The sequence below is a fragment of the Anabrus simplex genome, chromosome 2, assembly GCF_040414725.1.
Source record: "Anabrus simplex isolate iqAnaSimp1 chromosome 2, ASM4041472v1, whole genome shotgun sequence".
NCBI classification, from domain to species: Eukaryota; Metazoa; Arthropoda; class Insecta; order Orthoptera; family Tettigoniidae; genus Anabrus; species Anabrus simplex.
This window is the reverse complement of record NC_090266.1, coordinates 290527566-290553955: the sequence shown is the minus strand read 5'-3', so window position 1 is coordinate 290553955 and position 26390 is coordinate 290527566. Positions and strand designations below refer to the sequence as shown.

Below are 26390 nucleotides of genomic sequence, written 5' to 3'. Positions count from 1 at the left end.
AATGTATTGTATCTTTTGAATCAGCTGACATGAACACATACGAGAAACACATATTTACATGTTATTTCAGTAACAGACTGTAAGTTTTCTTCCCTTTTATGAATCGAAATGCACAAAACAATTCCTGTCCTTAAGACGGCATAAGTAGACTTTGCATGTTATGCAGATAATGCGGCTTTTTTCATTGCAGCCAGGATTTCGGCATTTTTTCACGTTAACATCTATGGCTAGAGGAAGATGACCGGCAAACCTAGAAACAAATTGATTGTGTAACTAAATAAGTATGATTATTTATGAAAGTTTCCTCTGTGTGTTCTAGATTACTGTAGATTTAGTTAAATTAGGTACCATGGCAACATGGTCCCTACATTACCTTGAGCAACTTATTGTTGGTAAGACCAAATGTCCACATGCGTGGACAAATAGTCTTACCCAGCCATTGTTGTTAAGACCAAATGTCCACATGTGTGGACAAAATAATTTGCATGCACATACAGTCGACACCAAATAAAAACAATAATACATTTCTGCATTATTCGTCAGTTCGGGTCTTTGATTACCAGAAACTAACTGAAAGAGTTTATCAGACAAGCCTGTAAATGAAGTATTAACAAGCATTTACCTGTAAGTCGGCTGTCCTGTGATGTATCCATGTCTTTACTTCCCGCCAACTTGCTGAGTGCTACCAAGGAGGTTATAGAATTTTGAAAAACAGTGAAGTTTAAAGAGAGATCCTTCGAGAACACACTCAAAGTAAAATTGGAGGGAAATTCCAATTTCATTGTTAGTCAGAGAATAAAACATATTTGTCCACATATGTGGACACTGGGTCGGAAGAGGATATACAGTGGACTCCACAGATTACCACAATGAAATGAATAAAACTGCAGCGTATTAGGAGATTGCAAGATAAATACGGTATCTCAAGGAAGTGGACACTTATATTTATTACCATACGGTAACCTACAATGGTGCTCTACATAGCACCCTACGGTAGCCTACACTGTCAACAATGATCAATTTACGGCGATCTTCGCATGATATTATTATTATTATTATTATTATTTAATTCCTAATATTTTTTTTTTGTAATAAGATATGAATGTCTGTTGCATTGCTATCATTTTTATTCAATTAATGTGAGTAAATGCAATATAACATAACCTCTGCAAATTATGTTATGGCAGAAAATATATTATGTTGAAAATAATCACATTAATATTTTCACCATGTAAAGTATTGTATACTGCAAGTTTATCTACTTTTCAAGAATATCCCACTGCATTTTTTTTTTTGCTATTTGCTTTACGTCGCACCAACACAGATAGATCTTATGGCGACGATGGGACAGGGAAGGGCTAGGAGTGGGAAGGAAACGGCCATGGCCTTAATTAAGGTACAGCCCCAGCTTCAGCCTGGTGTGAAAATGGACAACCACAGAAAACTATCTTCAGGGCTGCCGACAGTGGGGTTCGAACCTATCGCACTGCTAGTCCAAGAACCACAACTGCTGTTTGACTTTTCTCCATGTTAAAACAAAATGCTACCAAACCTTGCCAAATCTTTTGAAATTTTGTCAAACCCTTAACCTCTGACAAGATCTGACAACTCTTCTTGTGAAGTATTGAATTGAAAGAAAAATTTGATGGTGTACAACAGGCTTACCACTGTCATGACTAGAAAGCAGGATCACTATCTTCAGCCATGGAATTTTCAATATAACTTTCACTCTTCAAATCAAATCAAAATTAAATCAAAATCTCTTTATTTGCAAATGAGGTGTCCACCTCGGTGGCAAATGGTACATTAAAATACATTATTGTCAAGCACTAAATATTAAATTAACAAGAGAAGAAAATTTTCCTATAATACAATATTATACAATTTACGCTAACAATTTTTTCTATTAAACACACAGCTCATCCTTAATAAATTTATACTGTTCACAAAATTCTACTTATAATATCTCCTGTACTACTTACAAATATAGTCAACTGATATACAGTATGTGGAATTACTTCAAATGATACTACACAACTGGTATAAGATTTACATTGCATTTACTTACTTTTTTTTTTTTATTCATTCTGGAACCTAAGTAGCATAACGACCTGCTGCGTCTTAATCAGAGCCCCTTTTGCCACCACTTTTCAGAGTTTCTGAAGGGCCTTCACAGCTACCATAGCGGTCCCATGGCCCTCAAAGTCCCCACTGTACTTCACCCCTACAGGCAGTCCCCTAATTTGGCTGTCCAAACTCCTTAGACCAGGGGATGGAATTAATTTATTCACACACATTTTTTTATTTACAATAACCTGCACTGGTTGAATGCCCTGTAACTCTTCATTTATTTTCTCTGTAGCTTTTTATTCTCTTCTTGAATACCTGTACAGATTTTGGAAAAGGATCAAACACTACCCCTGGTAAACTGTTCCACTCCTTCACACCCTTCCCAATGAATGAAAATTTACCCCAATCACTTCTGCTAAAATTCCTTCGACAGAATCGACCAATTGAATTCAAGTATGAATGGTGCATGCTAAGCCACTAGGCATGCTGGGATTGCTGGGACGGAAATCAAAACAACAAAAATGGCTTCGTCTTCACGACGGAGGGATGCAAACACTGTTTGCATATTCCAATAATGGACGAACCATACTTAAGTAACTTTTTTCTTTTAATTCTTTATTGCATCCTTTATGTAGCCTCATTATGACATGTAACGATCTGTATGCTTTCCCTACAATGTCATCAACATGACCCTTCCAGTGCAACTTACTTTCAAATCTCACACCTAAGTATTTCCACTTGCCATCTTTTGGGATAACTACCTCATCCAAAGTATATTCAAATTCAGTTTTAAAGCTCCTGTTTGTAAAAGTTGTAACAGTTGATTTGCCTCCATTAACCTTCATATTATTTTCTTCAACCCATTGTTGGATACTTTCAAGGTCCCTTTGTAATTCTGAACAATCGTCAGTGTTATTTATTTCCCTATAAACAATTATGTCATCTGCATACAATCTTATTTTTGATGTTATATTGTTCCCTAAATCAATTGCGTATATTAAGAAAAGTAACGGACCGATTATACTACCCTGTGCAATTCCCTTACAAACTTTCTCTTCCTGCGATACATTATTTCCTACTTTGACTTTCTGAACCCTTGAATTTAGAAATGTTTTTATCCAACGTGTAACCCTTACGTCCAATCCTATTCCCTCCAATTCCTTTAATAACATTCCATGTTCTACTCTGTCAAAGGCTTTGGAAAGATCTATGGCTATGCAATCTAACTGACCTCCTGAATCCAATTGATCTGATATGTCCTGCTGCAATCCCACCAGTTGTGCCTCACAAGAAAATTTCTTTCTAAATCCATACTGGCTCCTCATGAACCAATTTTTATCATCACATATCCCTCTGATGCACTTTGATGTTCTTGTGATAATTCACAATAATTACAATGAAATATCATCAAGAAAGAAATAATCATGATTACCTCAGATAGCTGACAGGCCAAACACATGCATTCATAGTTATAGGTTGAGAATATAGGAACTAACTTACCCTTGAAGCTGTTATGCTACTGAACTGAAAGACAAAGTGGAGAAGATTATGGAAAAAAGACAATTATTAAAGAACAGACTGATACTCTTACTAATTTACTTCATATTGAAATTTTTGAGAAAGGATCCAGGCAACAAAAACTGATTTCCCTAATAATATAAACTGAAAATTCTAATTACCAAGTCTAACAAGTTCAAATGGCCTAAGTTGATCACTGAATAGATGAATATGGCTCCACAAGCAAATGGGCTTAAAAATGGTTAAAGTGCCATCCATACCTTAGATATTGACAACAGCAAGAAATGCTGGAGAACGTAACGTTTCACTGTTTTTGTTAGATAATGGAATGTCAGGCAAAAGCAGCATTAAATGGAAGAATAAAGATAACAATAATATAATAGAATTAAAACAAAAATATTGGACACCAAAACTGGACTCTCATATCACCAAAAGCAATATCGTTAATTGCATGAACATGGCTGATATTACGGAAGGCAGAGATCATCCTGTTAGTTATAAAATTTACCAGGACACCACAATGTTTTCAATTATTATTAAACATGTTTATGTTATTAATAAAATAAATAATGAAATAAATATGATAAGCGCTTTACCTCTAAATTATAACAATACAAATAACTTTTAAAATTGTCAAACACATTTTATCAGCACCGCATATTCATCTATATATATAAAGTAACTTGTCCTGGCTGACTGATTCATCATCGCCGAGCCAAAACTACTGGACATAAAGAAATGAAATTTTGGGATCACATTCATATTAAGATGTAGGTGCTCGCTAAGAGAGGATTTTTGTTGTTGTTGTTTTACGTCGCACCGACACAGATAGGTCTTACGGCGAGAGGATTTTTGGATATTCCTTCGCGAAGGGGGTGAAAAGAGGGTTGAAATTTTAAATGAGTGTATCTATATCTCAAAACTTTTAAAGTTTATAGATGTAAAATTTGGTATTTAGAATCTCCTTTAAAAATAAAGAAACACGTATCTTTTTGTTTTCGGAAAATTCCAATGGGAAGGGTGGAGAAGGGTGAAAAATGGGTTGAATGCCTTTAACGTGGCTACTTATATTTCAGAACCTGAAGATATTACAGACCTGAAAATTGGTGTTTGGGATCTGCTTTAAAAATAAAGAAACATGTATTTTTTTGTTTTCGGATAATCCAATTAATGGGGGGGGGGGGGGGGTGAAAGGGGGTGAATTTTTAAAATGAGTGTATCTATATCTCAATACGTTTAAAGTTTATAGATGTAAAAATTGGTATTTAGAATCTCCTTTAAAAATAAAGGAACACGTATTTTTTGTTTTCTGTAAATCCCAATAGGAGGGGTGTAAAAGGGTTGAATGCCTTTAATGAGGATACATATATCTCAGAAAGTGAAGGTAATACAGAACTGAAAATTTGTATATGGGATCTCCTTTAAAAATAAAGAAACACGTATTTTTTGTTTTTGGAAAATCCAATTAATGGCGGTTAAATAGGAGAGACAAATTGGGGTGAATATTTGGAAAGACTATATCAACAGAATATCTGAGAAACTTAAAATGTTACAGACGTAAAAATTGGGTATTTGGAATTTCCTGTAAATGTAAAGAAACATAGGTGATTTGTTTTTGGAAACTCCCCTTAAGGGGAAATAAAGGGGAGAAATTTTAAAATGAGAATTTCTACAGAATATATAAAAAACTTAACATGTTACAGAAGTAAAAAATGGTATTTTTTATCTCTATTAAAAATAAAGAAATGTGTATTTTTAGTTTTCGTAAATACCACTTGGGTGGAGGGGGGGAGTTAAAGTGACTGAAAATGGTGCTGACTTCTTTTAATGAGGCTACTGATATCTCAAAAATGAAGATGTTACAGACTTGAAATTTGATATTTGGAATATGCTTTAAATGTAAAGAAACACGTATTTTCAAAAATCCAATGAAGGGGGGCGGGTGAAAAAATTGAAAAATTAAATGACTTAATTGTATGAGAATACATCTAATAAAAATAAAGTTGTTACAGATGTGAAAATTGATATTTGGATTTCCTTTAAAAACAAAGAAAAACGCGTTGGGGGGGGGGACCATCTTGCGGGGCGGGAGTGAAAAGGAGTTGAATTCCTTTCACGAGGACACATAAATAAAAAACCGAAGAAGTTTGAGTCACGATAATTGGTATTTAGAAGATCCTTTGCTATTAAAGAAACAATTTTTCCCGGAAAATTCACTGGGGGGGGGGGGCGATGGTAGGAGCGTGAAAGGAAGTGAAATAAATTATTTTTATGGGGATACTTATATCTCAAAACTGAAGGTATTAGACGTGAACATTTGGGTTTGGAATCTCCTTTATACATAAAGAAACACGCCTTCCTTTAATTTTTTTTTGGGGGGGGATATAAACTTAACGGTGGTGGGGTGTAAAAGGAGGTGAGTCCAATTGATTTTACTGTTCATAATGTACTTATAAGGAGCCTCCGTTGCTCAGGCGGCAGCGCGCCAGCCTCTCACAGCTGGGTTCCGTGGTTCAAATCCCGGTCACTCCATGCGACATTTGTGCTGGACAAAACGGAGGCGGGACAGGTTTTTCTCCGGTACTCTGGTTTTCCCTGTCATTATTCATTCCAGCAACACTGTCCAATATTTAATTTAATTTCATTTGTCATTCATCGATCATTGCCCCAGAGGAGTGGTTCGGCAGCCGGCACAATTCCTATTGTCGCCGCTAGATGGGGCTTTATTCATTCCATTCCTGACCCTGTCGAATGACTGGAAACAGGCGGTAGATTTTCGATGTACTTATTCTGATCATAAACCTATCATTTTTAATCCTTGCTGGGTTCGATTTCAACAGCACCTTTTCCATCGGAGAACGTTCTTGGATTACATTAGAATCTCCTGGCATATAAATAAAAATTTAAACACATTTGAAATAAACGACAGGAATGAGATTGACCGTCCAATCGTTCACCTCTATAATAAGGTCAATAATGCACGAAAGTATGTCATTCGTATCGCCAGAAATCCCGCACACTTGCCTACGCGTGGCAATGGTGCTGGTCACATTGTCAACAACGACAATGGCAGCAGATATAATTTACCGCCAAGTAGCGGTCTTGCATCTTGCTGTGGGGTCCAGAACATCTAATAATAATAATAATAATAATAATAATAATAATAATAATAATAATGTTCTGGACCGTCGTCAAATTGTGCGGACCACGCTGGAAACGAGTCCTGGCCTGGTAATGACTACGAATACAGTCCAGTCGTGGGTTCAGTACCGCCAAGGCACCCAAGACGACACCATGCCGGATCTCCTTCAGGATTTGATCCATACTGAAAATGCTTATAGGAAAAGATGGCAAAGATTTAGGGACCCAACTGACCTGGGAAGTACGAAATCGATTGCTGGAAAGAAAGATTGAAAAATGTGAGGAACTTTGCCGTAATCTCTGAGAAAACGAGTCAGATAGCGAATTTTGGCGGATTCTCTCAGAAAACGAGTCAGATCGTGAATTTTGGAGGATTATATATAAAACGTTAAGCATTCAATTATAAATTTCAGTATAATACCGTAGCGAATCACGGGTATCTTGCTAGTTGAGGTATGAAGTTCTTTTTCTCTCCTCAGCAAATTAACTGACACGGGCACACTATGAACTAAAAAAAAAGAATTAATTTAATATGTCACTCATATGCCTCTACAGGCAATAAATATTTTCCAAGTATTTCTATTTGAAATGTTTCACTCCTGGAATAAATAACCATAAATCACGTATTTTATAAAACAGAATATTATCGGAGGACATAAATGCTTCCGAGTTAACATTTTCATGTTATACAAGGCAAATGGGTTGCCTTTCCAGAAACCTTGAGCTGTGCAATATATTAAATACAGAGTCAATAAAACAAAGTGAACAATGTGCAAACAGTACATGGATAGTAGAATTACAATATGAAAACAAATTATGATGCTCAGACACTATTATGTTCAGTGAATTGCATACAGTGTACATGAAAAAACAATAAAAAAGGAATGTGTTATTCTAAATATAAGGAGCTACTAAAACAAAAATTAACTAAAATGGATAATACTTCAATTTGTAAATGTGATGTTTCTAACAGGTCATAAATTAAAAAACATAATTTGTACCTTTACTCCCATGTACTATGGAAGTGCCAGTCATCTGCTAAGAAAGTCTATTACATATGATGAAATTAGCTCTGGAGTGTTGATGTGAAAATGGTGAGTACCTTCCACCTCATAGAATTCAAAGTGTTTGGCTGTTTTCTTAATCTTATCAAGAACTAGGAAGTAATTTTCTGGATGGTCAAATTTCATCCCAGGAATTCCTTTTATATTAAGGTATTCACATCTAATTTTAGAAGCATATTCTAAAACCAAGTCAATGGTTAATGCACCCATACCAGCAATTTTCAGTCTAGCATCGCGACAGAATTGATACTGAGTGGTATCTTCACTGAAAGCTCTATAAGCAGGTGCCATCCCCCTTTTCATCAAAACTTCACAGCATTCTCGAGTAAGAGAGCCACGGTATGTGTCCCACACAAGGTCAATCATGTCATTATACACATAGCATGGTTTACCAGCTTCCTTCATGTTTTCGTACTCTAAAAATTTGTCAATACACTGCCCGGTCTCATTTACAGTTCTGGACAAATCCCTAACTGAAGGATGTACTATATCGAAACAGATAAGTTTCTCCACTTCATCAGGGAAGGATGCTGCATATAGGAAACCAATCGCTCCTCCTAATGAATGTCCCATTATAGACACACGTTTCCATCGGAAATGCTTCACAATTCGTCGAACTACCAATACTCCATCCCAAAACAAGTAATAAAATTGTCCCTTTGGGTAGTGTGAAGACCGACCATGTCCAGGTAAATCAATGCAAAGCACTGAAATATGATCTGGAAAAAGCGGGATCAATCTGTCAAATGATCCTGCATTCTCTTGCCACCCATGCAAGGCTAAAAGTGGCTGCTTGACACGTGGCCCCCACCATTTTCCTGAAAAGAAGTCAGAACATTAAATTCATAAATAAAGTCTTAAATCACAAACAAATTCAACTAAACCCAGTTTCATTATTATAACTGATGAAGCTACCACTATAAACTAATTCTTCAAAATATGAACCAATTAATAACACAAGTACTTTATACATTTAAAAATCAAATGAAGGTTACACTGACCGACCGAAAAGCTGTGTTGGATGCAATTTGGGCTGCATGGATCAAATATTTTAATTTACTGTGTTTTCCATTTGCATCTCGTACATAGTTTTTAATAATAACAATAATGATAATATGTTACGGTGATTTCCATGGTCCAGAGGAGGAAAGAAGCATGAGGAATAAATAGCTGGACAGAGCATAAACCAAAGTTTAATTATTGCGAACAAAATCTTTGAAAAGTTGTACTTATTTTCTCACAATTGGATTTTTAAACAACAATAGTTTAACAATGTAATGTTTCACCAAAAGAAAACTTTACAAGGATAATGTCCAGAGAGAGGTGACTAATGGTAAAGAAGTATTAAAATTTACATATGATAAAGGTGACACTTACAGTAAGATACAAAAGTTGAAAACTAGAAAAGTGGCCGGAATTGATAAGATTTCTGAGGATATATTAAAGACAATGGGTTGGGATATAGTACCATATCTGAAGTATTTATTTGATTATTCTTTGCATGAAGGAGCTATACCAAATGAATGGAGAGTTGCTATTGTAGCCCCTGTGTATAAAGGAAAGGGTAATAGACAAAAAGCTGATGATGATGATGATGATGATGATGATGATTGTTTAAAGGGGCCAAACACCTAGGTTATCGGCCTCTAATAGTAAGAAATGAGATGAAATGTAATGACAACTTAAAAGTCCAAAATTATCCACTGACGTGAATTCAAAACGTGATGATGAAGAATGAATGAATAGATATGAATTTAAAACAATCAGATCTCACTCGCAGTGTCCCACATTCCCAGAAACTAGCGGTAAACAATAGTAGTACTGATCAAGGGTCTGCTTCTAAAGCACAATACTGAATCGATTATGCTTGCAGTCTAAAGCAGTCCAAAATCCAGGTCAGCAGCCCCTCATAATAGTACTTATCGCTAGGAAAGTAGAACCATGGTATTTGTTATGTTGCGGTACCAATCAAAAGCAGCATAGACTCGTGGTATTCCACATATTATGGTACTACTCACAGGTAATGTAATGCGCACATGTAATACAGACCTATAGCATTTCTCACATTGCGGTGCCATTTTCATGCAACGCAAACCTGTGGTGTTCCTCACATAGTGGGTACTAATCATAGGCAAGGCAGACCCATGATGTCGCTCATATAGTAGTACTAATCACAGGTAGGCTACTGTAAAACCAACCCTGATTCACACACTGTCGCTACTAATCACAAGTCTATTGTGTACCTAACATAGTGGTACTACGTGCAAGTAAAGGCGACCCATGGTGTTCTCCGCGTGATGGTACTAATTACAAGTAGTCTCATGGTTCTAATTCGATCATCTCTTGGTCGCCCCTTTTAGTCGCCTCTTACGACAAGCAGGGGATACCGTGGGTGTATTCTACGCCTGCATCCCCCACTCACGGGGGGATGCGTGTTTGGTCCGCGAGAGCTATTTTATTTCGCTCAAGTCCGCAGCAAGCCAGTTAAGACCCCCACATCCACCACCTGCGATGCGCCACGTGGGAGTATCACCTCTCCCCCTGATAAGCCAGCGTAGTATATTCGTGGAAGCTGAAAATTACAGGCCAGTAAGTTTGATATGCATTGCGTGTAAGCTTTGGGAAAGTATTCTTTCTGATTATATTAGACATGTTTGGAAAATTAATAACTGGTTTGAAAGAAGGCAGTTCGGGTTTATGAAAGGTTATTCCACTGACTCTGCAAATAACCTTACTCCTTGTGGGTGGGGTTAACTTCCAATAAGTAACCAGGGGAACCTGATCCCTAGAGAGCGCATCCCCAGGTGGCGGATAGGGGGCCCCTACAGTATGTAGGGCTGATTGAAATAACCAATACAACCCGCAGACCAACAGGTAGCCCAATTCCTGGGGGTTTTAAAATACTGGGTCACCCTCTCTCCAGGGGTCATAAATATGAAGGGCCCTTGCCCTGGGTTAAGGGTGAAGACCTCTATGGCATCTACGGCGGAGAAGATGCACTTCGGTACGGCGGAGATGGCGGAAGAGGCAACCCATCCTTCTGGGGTGTACAGATGGAACCTACTGCCTTGTAGGACGAGGAAGGCATCCTCAAAGGCTAAGGGAGTAAACCCTGAAAGAAAATCCTCTTATGCGTTAGGCCTAGCATGTCAGCAGGAGAGTATTAAATACAGTTGCTTTCAATAAGAAAAAGAGCCTCGAAAGAATATTATAGACCGGACTGACACGTCCTCTCAGACAATTGTAAAGTATGATGACCGTAAGGCTGATGATATACAATGTTCTGAAAGGAAACCCCAAATAAAAGAGACCCAAATACCGAATTGGAACTATGAACATTCTATCATTAACTGGAAAGCTAGAAGAACTCATAGACATGATGGATAGAAGAAAAATATCAATATTAGGATTAAGTGAGACCAAATGGAAAGGGATTAGAAGTAAGACACTTCGTGGAGGTTATAAATTATACTGGAGTGGACAAGAGAAGGTAGTGAAAAATGGTGTTGGATTCTTAATTAACGAAAGGACTGATGCTACAGCTGAAGTTATCTGCAAAAGTGATAGAATAATTAAAATGTTCATGAAACTGGAGAACACTAAGTACACCATCATACAAGTGCTGCAGTGAGGAAGACAAAGAGAAATTTCGGCAAGACCTGGAAGATACAGTTAATGAGGAAAATGTTATTATTATTGGAGATGTAAATGCGCAAGTTGGGGTAGACAGACTTGGGTACGAGAATATCATTGGTCCATATGGATTTGGACAAAGGAACCCAGAAGGAGAACAACTATTAGATCTGTGCAGAAGAAATGATCTTATAATCAAAAATACATTCTTCAAAAAAAGAGAGTCACAGAATAACAAGGTACAGTTGGGATGGCCAGTATAGAACATTGATTGACTACGTAATCACAAATAAAGATTGTGGCAGGTACATCACAGATGTAAAGGTCATCCCTAGTGAAAGCATGGACAGTGACCACAGATTGTTGGTAGTAGACTTCAAACATAAGGCAAATGAAACGCAGAATCTTATTACGAAAAAACCAAGGGTTAAAACTTGGAAGTTGCAAGAAGTCCAAATAAAGGAATACAAACTAAGGATTCAACAGAGTTTGCCGAAGTGTGAAGTAACCAGCGTAAATGAAGAATGGAAGGCCTTCAAAGACACCTTTGTGGGAGAAGCCAAAAACCTATGTGGAGTTACAAGTTCTATCAAAAGAAAAAAGGAGACACTATGGTGGAATGATAGAGTGAAAACAGCGGTGAAAGAAAGAAACCAAATAAAGAAGGCACTGGACAAGGAAAAACAAAAACAGGGACAAGAACGAAATGAACAAGAAATACAAAGACTTCAAGGAGTATACAGGAACAAGAAACTTGCTGTAAAGAACATTGTAAGGGAAGAAAAAGAGAAGAAATGGAATGAGTTTGCAGACAAACTGGAAGAGGACAGTAGGGGAAATATGAAATTGCTATACAGAGTAGTGAAAAACAGGTGAAGGGATCAAGAGACCATAAAAGCAATAGAACGTGATGATGGAACTCTGGCACAAGAAGAGGGAGAAATTAAACAAGAACTCAAGATCTATTTCGAAAAGCTGCTGAATGGAGATACAGAAAACATAACAACGGATAGAGGAGAGCCAAGTCGAGGAACCACAACTGAACCACCAATTACATGGCTTGAGGTTGAAAATGCGCTCAAGAGCATGAAGAAAGGAAAGGCAGTGGGCATAGATGAACTAAGTGCAGATGTGCTGAAAGCAGCGGGAGTTCCAGGAATCCAATGGCTCTATAGACTGCTCATCAAGATATGGGAGGAAAATACTATTCCTGAGGACTGGAAGATGGGCATCATTGTACCTCTGTTCAAGAAAGGAAGCCAACGAAAGTGTACTAATTACCGTGGTATCACACTACTGTCTCATGCCTGAAAATATTGGAAAAAATAATAGAGACCAGAATCAGAGATATTGTTGAACCAATTTTGGAAGAAGAGCAGTATGATTTCAGACCAGGAAGGTCAACTACAGACCTTATATTTGCAATTAGGATGCTAATGGAAAAATACTGGGAGAAGAACAAGCCTTTATTTCTAATATTTTTGGACATTGAGAAAGCATACGATAGTGTACCAAGGGAAAGAATTTGGCAATGCATGAAAGAACTTCAAGTGCAAGACAGCCTCACAGACAAAGTGAAAATGTTGTATAGTGGGAACAGAAGCTGTATTCAAGTAGGATGTGGTTTGTCGAACTGGTTTGAAACAAAGAGAGGAGTGCAGCAGGGCAGCTCATTGTCACCACTTCTATTTATTATTGTAATGGATGTAATAACGAAATCTATTAAAAGGAAAGAACATGGAGATATCAAAGCCTTCACATTTGCAGATGATGTTGCGATCTGGAGTGACTCAGAAGAGGAATTGGGAGAGAGAATACAAAGCTGGAGTGAGGAGTTTAAGAAATATGGTTTAAACATCAGCAAGACCAAGACGGTGGTGATGAAAGTGTATGGGGAAGGAGCAGAACCAATAGTCATGTTAAATGAAGCTCAACTGGACAGTGTTCCAGTTTTCAAATACTTGGGTAGCGTTATATCAAATGACAACCTAGCAAAACATGAGGTGAACAATCGAATCAATAAGGCAACACAATTTTACCACCAGGTAAGACACCTGCTGTGGGATGAGCGAATACCCATGAAAACAAAAATGACATTGTACAAGTCCTATTATACACCAATTCTTACATATAGTCTCAAAACCACAACACTGACCAATAGAGATAATTCTAAACTTCAGGCAGCTGAAATGAAATTCCTACTCACTATGATCCAGAAAACCAGGAAAGACAAGATTAGGAATGAGAAAATTAGAGAAGTAGGAATAGATGATTCTCTCCTCAATAAGATTCAGATATCAAGACTGAAGTGGTTTGGTCACATGAAGAGGATGCCAGTAAACAGAACTGCAAGGAAGGAATTTGACAGAAAGGTAGAAGGAAGACGACCCGTGGGAAGGCCACGAAGGAAATGGATAGATTTAGTTAAGAGCGATGTACTGCTGAGAGGTCATGATTGGGACAAGTTGGTGGAGGAAGAATGGTACAAGGACAGGATGAGATGGAGGAGGCTCATATACCACACCCGGGAAACTGGAGATGGTTTAGGATGATGATGATGATATTCCACTGAAGATCAACGTGTAGGATTCCAGCAAGATATAGCAGATATCTCGGATTCAGGAGGTCAAATGGACTGTATCGCGATTGACCTGTCGAAAGCATTTGATAGGGTGGATCATGGTAGACTACTGGAAAAAATGAGTGAAACTGGACTAGACAAAAGAGCAACTGAATGGGTTCCTATATTTCTAGAAAGCAGATCTCTGAGAATTAGAGTAGGCGAAGCTTTATCTGACCCTGTAATAATTAAGAGGGGAATTCCTCAAGGCAGTATTATTGGACCTTTATGCTGTCTTATATATATAAATGATATTAGTAAAGAAGTGGAATCAGAAAAGGCTTTTTGAAGATGATGTCATTCTGTATACAGTAATAAATAAGTTACAAGACTGTGAGCAACTGCAAAATGACCTCGATAATGTTCTGATAATATGAGATGGACAGCAGGCAATGGTATGATGATAAATGCGTTTAAAAGTCAGATAGTGAGTTTCACAAATAGGAAAAGTCCTCTCAGTTTTAATTACTGCATTGATGGGGTGAAAGTTCCTTATGGGGATCAATACAAGTACCTAGGTGTTAACATGAGGTAAGATCTTCATTGGAGTAATCGCATAAATGGGACTGTAAATAAAGGGTACAGATCTCTGCACATGGTTATGAGGGTGTTTAGGGGTTGTAGTAAGGATGTAAAGGAGAGGGCATATAAGTCTCTGGTAAGACCCCAACTAGAGTATGGTTCCAGTGTATGGGACCCTCTCGAGGATTACTTAATTCAAGAACTGGAAAAAATTCAAAGAAAAGCAGCTTGATTTGTTCTGGGTGATTACCGACAAAAGAGTAGCGTTACAAAAATGTTGCAAAGTTTGGGCTAGGAAGACTTGGGAGAAAGAAGATGAGCTGCTGGACTAAGTGGTATGTTCCAAGCTGTCAGCGGAGAGATGGCGTGGAATGACATTAGTAGACGAATAAGTTTGAGCGGTGTCTTTAAAAGTAGAAAACGTCTCAACATCAGATTTTCGGTCAAAAGGTGAGGGACCCATCTGGAACATACTTTACGGAACTGTAGGTCATTTGTGATGATTGCTTGACAGCTCCCATAACTGATTCCAACTTGTTCTGCTATTTCTGATACCGTCGCCCATCGCCAATAGTCTTTGACCGCACGAATGTTTTCGTCTGTAATGCTGCTCTGAGGACGGCGATCGTGTTCCTGATTTTCCACACGTTCTCGTCCTTCCTTGAACTTTTTATTCCAGGCAAATGCACGCGTCCTTGACAATGTTTGATCACCAAACTGTGCAGTCAATCTCTGGCAAATTTCCGACGCTGTAACTCCTTCACGAGCATAAATTTTATAATTATGGGTTGCGCAGTGGAGGGGTGTACCTGTTGCTCCGACATCGTGAGCGTTACTGATGAAACGGCAGGAAATATCTAACAGCACGCTCTCCCCACTCCTAAGGGTCCCGCCTAAGCATAGCAAAAGCACGGGGCCAGTCCTACCAACTGTTGATGTTCAGGAACAAAAATCCCATTCAAATTCGATCGACCTTCGTATATGTACAATATTGTCTATGTTGCACAAACTAGTCAAGATTGTGAATTGTTGATGTTATGAATACGTTAGACAAAATTATGAATGCAGAAGCTTTCCTTCTTTGAGGATGATTTTTGAACTTATATTAAGCTGCTATCCATCTGTTACCTTCAGCATTTCCATTTGGACAGAAGCCAGTTCCCTTGCTCTGGACAAGGTCTGCTATGTAGGTGGTGTGAGGAAAAGGCAGCAGGCAATAAATCTCTTCAGCAGGAGAAGGTGCCACTTGGTTATATTAAGTTTGCCTTAATGTGTATTAGTGCCTAAATGCATCATGATGATAGGGAAGAAAAATTCTAAAATAAATTGAAAGGTATCTTGTAAGGCATTATTTTTAGTGATAAATAATAACAGACTAAAACGTTTCAAGTGGTGAGAACACTCCCTAAATTAAAGAATTAAGTAGATATAAATAACTAACCCACATTGCAGACATTTAGCATCTGAGTAGCCTCCTTTGAGATTCATAAAGCGCTAAAGAAAATAATGTGAAATACTATTTAGTCACTAATACACATTAAGACAAACTTCCCCTCCGCTCTCTGCTGAACAGAGTTACTGCCTACTACACCCTTTCCCTCACTCCCCAACGTAGCTAATGCTGAAAATAATGGATGAATAGCAGCTTAAGATAAACACAAAAAAATATTCTCAAAAAAGGAGAACTTCTGCATTCATAATTTTGTGTAACCTGTTCATAACTTCACCAATTAACAATCACTGACAAATTTACATAACATAAACAATACTGTACCATGGTTACTCATGGTTAGAAGTGATCGGCTGTTCTTGTAGAATAAAACATAACATTCATTCTTATCAGTGAGTTACTTTTTTACAGGAATGTTATAGTATTAACCATTACACTAACATGTCCCTATTATGTGTGTTACAATTAGATTGTCGCCAGACTGCATATCTTTAAAGTTGTACTAATTGAGTCTATACTGAAAAAATATGGCCTCTTTTAAAGAATATATACTGAATATAAAGTGTGATCTAATTACCAAATATCTGAAAACATTTAAAGTGTAATTAGTTGAAAGGGTACCAACAAATTTATATTTACGCCACAGCTGCAGGGCAACGATTCATTTGACTTTCCACTAAACTATACCAGAGCATGACTGGAAGACTTTGTAAGCAGTCCTGAAAATGTTATTAAATTATATCAATTCATCTTGAGATATGGAATACTGTGTGTTATGCCTACATAGTGAATCTTATTACTGCCATTAGATTGATTAACGTGGATATTAAATACTGGCAAGAAGGATTAAGGTCTGAGATTAAAGACTTGTAATAAGTCAACACTTTTTATGCATAATGATTCAAGACCAACATCTAGAGTTTTAATTGCTCTCCACAACGCTGGTTTTTTAAAAAATAAGCCATGCATTTAAATACTGTGTCTTGGCATTCAAGATCATCTGTTTGATATGACTTTGGATTTTTAAAACAATGTTGTTTTCCTTTGGCTTTCATGTTCCCACAGATTTCTTCCTGACTTTGCCTCATTCCCCCGTAAGACTTACTTGTGTAGATAAGCAAGGCATTCATTTACTCCTTCCTGTATACAACAGATCACATCTAAATGCAATGGTATTGAAGTTGCATTAAGGCGTAATGTATTATCAAAGAGTATTACACAATAGATTAAACAAGGTAAGAATATAGTCTAACGTCTGTCTCAAAAGTACCACTAATAAAACATGCATTTTTATCAACAAGTAAAGTATAGGCCTACATAACTAAACTGCAAGCAAGATCATGTTGTCATTAAAACTTACATTCGGCACCAGCAGAAAGTGATGCTGAAAATTTTGGTTCAAAATCATGCTTTCCTTCAGTGTGCGCTATCGAATCTGGTGAATCATTGTTCATCATCTGTCTCCTCTTTAGCATGCTGGTGATCTGAGTGGTTAGATTTTGGTATAGCCTCTACAAGACTTTTATAGAGGTGCCAATAACCACTGGAATGTCTTGACTCATCTGTAAGTATATCCACCAAGCTTCTTCACCAAATTTTACATGATAAATTTGATGAATGACTGCATCCATCAAATATATCCTGAAATTCCTTCTGAAGGTTAGAAATAACCAGAAAAGAGACCTGATGCAGAAAGAAACATCTTGTTTAATTGAGACCACCATCTTTCTTCTACTTACTTGCATACATGTCTGGTGAGGCATGTCATTATTTAATGCCTAGGCATATAATGTAGGAATGTCGTGGAATCTAGCTGGCAGAGAAGTGTGTTCTTCCACGCAATGCAAGTCTGAACGTTCGCTATAAAGCATAGGTATCTTTATGAAAAGCTAGATGTGTCTTGAAGTGGTGGCATTGACTGAATGTGTTCCAACATATCGTGCATACATGGGTGCCCATAGGGTAGTTTGTAGGAAGGGGGGTGGGGGGTAGACCTGGGGGTATGTAGTATTTTTAATATTTTGGAAGATGAATGTCGACTTGTATTCCACGGTAGAATAATAATAATAATAATGTTATTTGCTTTACGTCTCACTAACTACTTTTTAAGGTCTTCGGAGACGCCGAGGTGCCGGAATTTAGTCCCGCAGGAGTTCTTTTACGTGCCAGTAAATCTACCGACACGGGGCTGTCGTATTTGAGCACCTTCAAATACCACCGGACTGAGCCAGGATCGAACCTGCCAAGTTGGGGTTAGAAGGCCAGCGCCTTAACCGTCTGAGCCACTCAGCCCGGCATTCCACGGTAGAATATGACACATGGTATCCCCTACCACTTCTACGTAATACCGATTTTTAAACCATTTTCTTGAAAGAAAAACAGCTGACTATATTAGATTTTTTCCCTTCCCTTAGAGCTAGGAGGGGGGGGGGGGGGGGGCGTCCCCACCTTGCCCCGAAGTATGGGCGCCCATGCATGCATAAATACATTCTCTTCTTAGAATGGGGGTAAAATGTGTTTCTCAGAGTATCCATATGCAAAAACTTCTTGCTGCAGTTAATACAGGAAAGTGGCTTTTGAACTGAACATGTTGGCAGGTGAACATGCAGGTGAACATTTAGCTGACTAAGTTGACTAACAGAGCACTGAGGACCTTGATCCGTGAACACAAATGCTGCCCATCAAGATGGCCTGCAGATATTGAAATGTAATGCGACTGGTATGACATGGGAGAAAGGAGATTAGCTGCTCGATTAAGTGGTATGTTCACAGCAATTATAATAAGAAGTATTTCTTATCCACCTATTCAATACAAATCACCTTTATTGGTGTTTACATTTTTATACAATTAATTCTTTTAAGGGGTATGTTTCGCTCTTATAAAGAGCATCTTCAGCCTTTAATTTTAATCTTAAAATGATGTTCATGAACAGTTGTAAACATATTAAAAAAGACAATAGTCAAAATTAAAATTACAGTAGCCTAAAAATCTAATTACATCACATCTAAAAAACAACTATAAAACACTTCAAAAATGTGATAATATGAACATTTAAAATTATCACAATGTCCATTCAAAACCTTGTGTCTGAAACTATTATTGAATCTTCATCTTAAAAACAGCACCAAGGTGAACATCATTCTTACGGAAAAACAAAAATTAAAATGCAACTTATGTGACGTAAGTATTTCCAGAATGTAAGTTAAAATAGAGTGTCCACAAGCTAAATTGTGAAAATACAATGATCCATATTGCTTAAAACATAACAGGCAGGACATAGAACGAATGCAGGAGTCAAATGTGGGCTCTAGTTGAAAATAATGTTTAACTTGTTTACAAATGTAGGTCGTAAGCATGAGTCATGTTACGCAAATTTGTGAGGTATAGAACATCGTACTTGACCTCTGACCAATTTTGTACAGATAGTGGAATCTGTAAAGAAGAAAGGGGGAAATTTAATATTATGAGTATGTGTGACTTTCCTAACTGATCACATTTAACCCCAGAACACTAACCCTTCGCAAATTTTTACGACAGTAGGTAGCAGAACGGTATAGTTTATTGCCTTCCGTGCAAGCGTGCCTGCCGCCATTTTGTGTAGCTGATTTTTTCGAACAGTTATTGACTGTGGTAGGGTCGATGGTTGATAACTTTGCTCATTCTTGTAATAACTGGGAGAGTGTCGTCATATTGACGAACAGTTAGTGATAGTGTGAACTTACAAGTATAATGTATCTTCATGCCTTTTTTACATTTATACTTATTTTATTTATTTTCTTGGTAGTTTTGGTTTCTTTGCGATGTAAATAACCCACAATCATAATTTTAAGGGTTTATTTGAATATATTGTGTTATAAAATTCACTTATTATAAAACGTGTTCATTTAATATTTTGTATGCGTCAAGTTTTCTATATTTAATAAATAGTCGCATAAAATTATTTAATATCTACCTATTTTGCTTCCTGTTAAGTTCACGACACTCTAGGAACTCTAAATAACCAAAATTTTGCCGAATATAAGCTGTTACGTAGAAAATATAACAATTATAAATTGGAGTAGTCAAATTTACGAAGGGTTAGTAACAATGTGAGGCGAAATAGGGTTAGTGTTCTAGGGTTAAATGGGAACTTACTTGTTATTATTGAGATGATAGGTATGTCCTGCTGATTTGGAGTTGCTAACTTGTCTGCCAGTTTGGCTCCTAGTATTGTATTTGTGTGATAGAGTTGGATCCTAGTATTGTATTTGTGTGATAGAGGTGGAACCCTCTCAATTTACAGACAAATATGGAAACTCTTATTTCTGTTCTACCTGCAACATTTTGTAGCGTTGACCTTGTTTCTGTTCCTTCACAAACCGATAGAGGGTGCCATGCTGGGACTGTAAGCAGGGTTCGGTACTACTTCCCACTTCATTTTCCAGACTTCCTATTTTGTGAACTTAAGAGGGTTTGATTTTATTGTGCTGGTTGCTGGGTTTTTTTTTTTTAATGTCATTCCATGCTGTGCTGTTTTGTTTCCAGTTCATAATGATGAAACCAGCATTCTACACTTGTTTTAGTACTCAATAAAATCTAATCATACTTTTAATATCTCTGAAAAACATCCAGAGCGATGGTTTTGCAGTGGAGATTAAGTTGAAAAGTCTGTATATGTGGGTTTTAAATAAATACTAAGTATAATAACACATTATTACTATTGTTATTATTATTATTATTATTCTGGTTCATGAAAAATTCTTGTTAATTAGTTTCAGTACAATCCTCATACTTGCGAGGAAAAAAAAGACGACAGACTTTCAAAACTGGGTGACAAACTATCTAAGTTACTTAAACTTTGTTTGAACTACTAGTAGAACGAAAGTAAAATTCCATCTTCTTTTATGACCACATAGGATCACTTTAGTCAGTCCATCGTTCAGGTCTCTTTGAAGGGATTGTTTGGGCTTTGCGGTCCTCCCAGTACTTCTTCAGGCGCTCTGATCTTTATGCCCTTTCCTCAGTTGAAAATATGCGTGTTGTTGGTTTGTTTTGTGTAAGGGTAAAGCGGAGGTTTGTGTTCTTGAGTTTTGTATTCAATTTTATCTTATTTGTGGTGTCTTCTGTTGTAAGGCCTATATCCTTCAGATTCTTTATTACTTCTCTGATCCATTTACATCCTGTTGTGGTATTTTTTGTGACGAGATTGTGTAGTACTAGTTGTTTCAGAAGTCTCCAATCCTGCATCCTCAGGATATGTCCAAAGAATCCCAGTCTCCTCTTACTCATAGTATCTGTAATGGGCTCTAGCTCTTTGTACACTACTTTGTTAGGTATTATCCACCACTGTCCATCTTTCTGGTATTTTTTGTTGATGCAGGTTCTTCCAATCCTCCTTTCAATTTTTCTGAAGTCGGTAACTCTTTGATTGTTTATTCAGGTGAAAAAGTGTTTCTGCTGCATATGTAGCTTCCGGTTTTATAACTGTGTTGTAGTGTTTTATTTTTGCATTTATTAATAGACATTTCTTTTTGTAGATATCCCATGTTAATTTCTTTGCTTGACAGTTTTAGCTACAGTATTACTAGGCCTATAGTTGCTGATGCTCCTAGCACAATGAAAGTTGACCTTGTAGTTACGTTATTGAAAAGCACTGCCCGACTATAAGCAAAACACAGGCATAATTCACATAGGGGTTACCAAAAAATATTTTAGTAGCTGGGCACATCTCTTGATATGGAAGTATGAATTTGAAGGTGGAAACAATATTATACCACATGCTCATCAGCAGGTAACAATTAAAGTCACAAGGTTTTGCTGTAGAGAAGTAAATTAGAATATTCAACTGGTTGCAGAATTTGTGCAAACCAGTACGAAAATACATCTGAACTTTTTTTTGACACCACTCTTTCCATACAAACTGGGCAATTTTTGTAGTATATTCGGACAAAATATCAGCTCTTTCCCCACATTAGTTTTGACAATGGAGGGCATTCACACAAATAGCAGGGAAGAACTAATGCACAAGTAGTGGAAAGAATGTAATAATGTCATGGCTTTATGTCCCACTAACTACTATATACGGTTTTCAGAGATGCTGAGGTGCCAGAATTTTATCCAGCAGGAGTTCTTTCACATGCCAGTAAATCTACAGACACGACGCTGACATATTTGAGCATCTTTAAATACAATCGGTCTCAGCCAGGATTGAACTTGAGAAGTTTGAGTCAGAAGGGCAGCGCCTCAACCGTCTAAGCCATTCAGTCCAGGATTGGACGAATGTGTAAATCAATTAATGGTGATAGAGGCACTTAACTCCACTACAAAAAAAAAAAAAAACACTAATGAATAAGGCCTATATCTTTCTCTCATTGAACAGATTCCTGTGAACCTCAAAATAAACAGATTACTAATCAGGCAATCAAGAAATTGAACTGCTGCATGCCTTCAGTTAGGAATCATGTAATTTGGAGTATTTCCCACCTGGCTGATAGAAAATCATGTCTAGTTCTAATAAAGGATACAAACTTGCAGTATAAACATTTCAAACACTGTACTCCACTGAATTTTAGTGCCGTTTCAAAGCGATGTGGAAATGATACTGTAACTTACCCTTCTGAAGATGTAAGTTATAGCACATTATAATAGAGTAGTTTCATATCTACAATACTAAAATGCATCAAAAATGCAGTAATCAATAAATTCACAAGTAAAAATTTTTACAATCTGCTTTCCGTCGCACTAACGTGAACAGGTTTTATGATGATGATGGGATAGAAAAAAGGGACAGGAGTGGAAAGGAAGCGGCCATGGCCTTAATTAATCAGTCATCAATTATTTTTCTAAACATTTTCAAAGAACTTGGATGTTTATCGAACATTTTCCTTGGTAATTTACTCCAATCCCTTACTCCTCATCCTATAAATGAATATTTGCCCCAATTTGTCCTTGTGAATTCCAACTTTATCTTCATATTTGATCTTTCCTACTGTTAAAAGCTCCACTCAAGCTTATTCATCTACTTACATAATTCCACACCAACTTTCCACTGACAGCTCAAAACATACCACATAATTCCAATATAAATGGTCCGTTATTGGACATTATAAATTTTTCAGCTATCTCATACTTGGTTGTCAGAGTTTCGCCCTAGTGTGCCAATTTGGGCTCATCAGTTGGTAACTAGCACACCTACCAAGATGTATGGCTAGTGCATATAGTGTAGGCCAGTGTGCAGGCTACTTGGAGCACAGGCAGTGCCAATGCACTATGAGAGATGTCTCATTTACAAAAACGGATGCTTGCCAGGCCATCAGATTATGTACATATTGATTCCCTATATCTACATCACATACCACATAGTTGAACGGCTCTTCTCCTTACTCCCGAGTCTTCCCAACTCAAAGTTTCTAAAATTTTTGTTACACTACTCCGTTGTCGAAATTGCCCAGAATGAACAGTGCTGCTTTCCTCTGAATTTCTTCCAGTTCTTGTATCAAATATTTCTGGTGAGGGTCCCATATACAGGAGCCATACTCTAACTGCGATCCTGCCAGTGACTTAAAAACTTATGCCCTCTCCTTTACTAAAACCCCTACATATTCTCATAACGATCTGAAGGAATCTATATTTAAGGTACAGCCCCAGCATTTGCCTCATGTGAAAAAAGGGAAATCACGGAAAACCATCTTCAGAGCTGCTGACAATGGGGTTCGAACCCATTATCTACCTACCAAATTCAAGCTCACAGTTGAACACCCCAACTCGTTCAGTCTAATGTAAACAAATATGCATCCCAAACCTAAGTGATGCCATAAATATTTGACCTAATCAAAAAATTAATTAAAAAGGTTTTGCATTCATGTACAACTTGCATAGAGAGCAACAATGATGTCTTCTGCCTCGTCATACTCATATGGGTTCGAGCAGTGAGGAAGATTTATTGGTGTGCAAAGACCAACTACCCTGTAATACCACAACTAACCCCAAGGCAGTAGTAAATCAGGTACGTACAAGAAAGTACTCTTACCCGCAATTCTGTCATAATTAGATGTTCATTTAACTTACACCCACCAGACAGACTCTAACTGCGGTCCTGCCAGCGACTGCCAGACAGCGGCCACAAGAAATCAGTTGAAACAAAAACGGCCACAAAAGCACGAAAATTAAGAATTTCTCACGGATGTAATCTGACAACGTCCAATTGCTCAATAATACTTTGTTAGGTAAAGTAAACTCGTGTCCTCATCCCAAGGTGGTGCAGCTCTTTTCACGCACACCCCCAACGGAGGTGAGCTGCATGTGCCATTTCAACCACATACAAACCCTCCTGCCATTCTTAAATTTCTGGCAGTTCTGGGAATCAAACCACAGCCCCCGAGGACGGCAGCTAATAACTAACCGTTACGCTACGGAGGCGAACACTGTGTTACGTGTTCAGTAATAACGAAAAGTAGACAACATAGTCGCTTCCAAAAATAAAACAACATAACGCAAAAATCGCATTAATATGAATCCCAACATCGTCCTTAAATTGACAGTGGAGAAACAATAATCGCATTCCACAACCGACTTACCACAAATGTAGCCCCATGGTACAGGGATCTTAATCTCTTCTGCTGAATCCATTACTTCCGCTGACTTATAAACAATCTATTTGAGGCTTTCAGCACCAATTATATTTCTGACTTACGACACCGGCAGTCTGGTATAACCTCTAATAAATTCATATACATCAATACCGTGTAACTACTAACCAACGACAGCACCGAAAAACTTGACTTTGCTCGCAACAATACATATAGACCATTCCTACGCTATACCCCCTTCCACAAAGTGATTTATCATCATGACTGACAATTTCTTTCTCACCTACAACTTTAATCATATAGCAAATCTATGACCATAGTTAAGGACAAAGAGAATGAGTAAGAGATGACTCTCAACGTTATTTTCACTTCTGTACGCAACGGCTGCGCAAAGATCGCCAGGGATTGCACAATAGCGCCTCTAGTGAGCACAGGGCAGAACTAAAATTACCGGGCGGGCGATTTAAATCGTTTAGCGCGCGGAGGGTCACCAGGTTCTCGCCCCCCACCCCACTCTTAAATATTATATTAAATATATTTCTGTTCTTTTTTTTTCCTCATATTTTTTCTTTAATTTCCTTTTCTTTCTTTCCTTCTTTGTTACCTTTTTCTGAAATACTGCATTCTGAACAACAATACACCTGGAGGTTGGCCTGTGCTTTATTATTATTATTATTATTAATAATAATAATAATTTTTTGCTGGAGAAAAGAAACTTACCAGCTTGTGCTGCTTATTATAATTATTGCATTTATGGAGTTATATTTTACTTTTACTAATTCACAAAGCCATGAAGGATGGGAGTGACTGGCCTTGCCTGTGCTGCTTTTGTTTGTTTCTGCTGAGGAAAATGGAAGCTAACTCACAAAGGGAGGAAGGAAGTGACCAGAAGGTGAGTGGGATTGGCAATCCCTATCTCAGATTAAGACCTATGACCTATGACAGAAATAGACACTAACATCCCCTCGTACATCAGTCCTCTTTAACACTACTTAAGCCAACCGTAACAGTCAATAGTATCAAGATATGCCACTTATGCAGGAAATAAAATATAAATACAATGTAAGAAAAAAAACCATACACAGGAACCACAATGATGAAAGAAAACTCATATGATAAGGAGGGAGTTTGTAGGATTCAAAGATAAATTGAAATGAAACATGATATTTTGGTTTATGGAGCTATATTCTACCTACTAGCCACAGTGTTACAGGTATAAAATTGTGTAGAAATTTGCACAAAAGTTTTAGTGATCATAGTATATCATAATCTCATGACATTACATTCAGCAGTGTTAATCATCAATTAATATTCATCAGCCAGAAAACTATGCAATACAACACAAATACAAAATCATTCATTTAGGAAAGAAAGACTGGAACTGACAAGTTACAACATAATACTTTTCTCTCTTATTGCAGTCTAACGTTGCACTGACATTGCAAAAGTTTTCAGCAACACCATTTGTATTTTCCCAAGGAACTTACTATATGATACATCTTTCAGTCTGTCAAAAGAGGCACCTAGGGCCACACACTGAGAAATATTGAGATTTGTACTTCTTTTGCATCTACTAGAGGATGGCAAATCTCTGGCAGAGTAGTGTTTGAAGAAACCAAGACATGATAGCACATACTCTGTTCCTACATACTGCACCAAAACACAACATATCATTCAATCAGTCATCTGCATTTAGATGATAAACAATGTCAAGCTACAAAATTGTATGCATCCCGTGTATTCATTGATCTGCACTATTTACAATACTTAAAAATGTTCTATTTTATGTGACAGTAGGATATAT

The 26390-nt window shown here is 37.4% G+C and overlaps 1 protein-coding gene across 1 annotated transcript; it reads right to left on the bottom strand.

Moving 5' to 3' along the window:
- Positions 1–1758: 1758 nt before the first annotated feature.
- LOC136864066 (probable serine hydrolase) lies at positions 1759–24832 on the bottom strand. The gene is made up of 2 exons (XM_067140607.2): positions 24575–24832; positions 1759–8611 (listed from the first exon to the last, which is right to left on the bottom strand). Exons 1-2 carry the CDS (start codon positions 24624–24626, stop codon positions 7761–7763), a joined length of 903 nt encoding a protein of 300 aa, XP_066996708.1. The 5' UTR covers positions 24627–24832; the 3' UTR covers positions 1759–7760.
- Positions 24833–26390: the final 1558 nt, after the last annotated feature.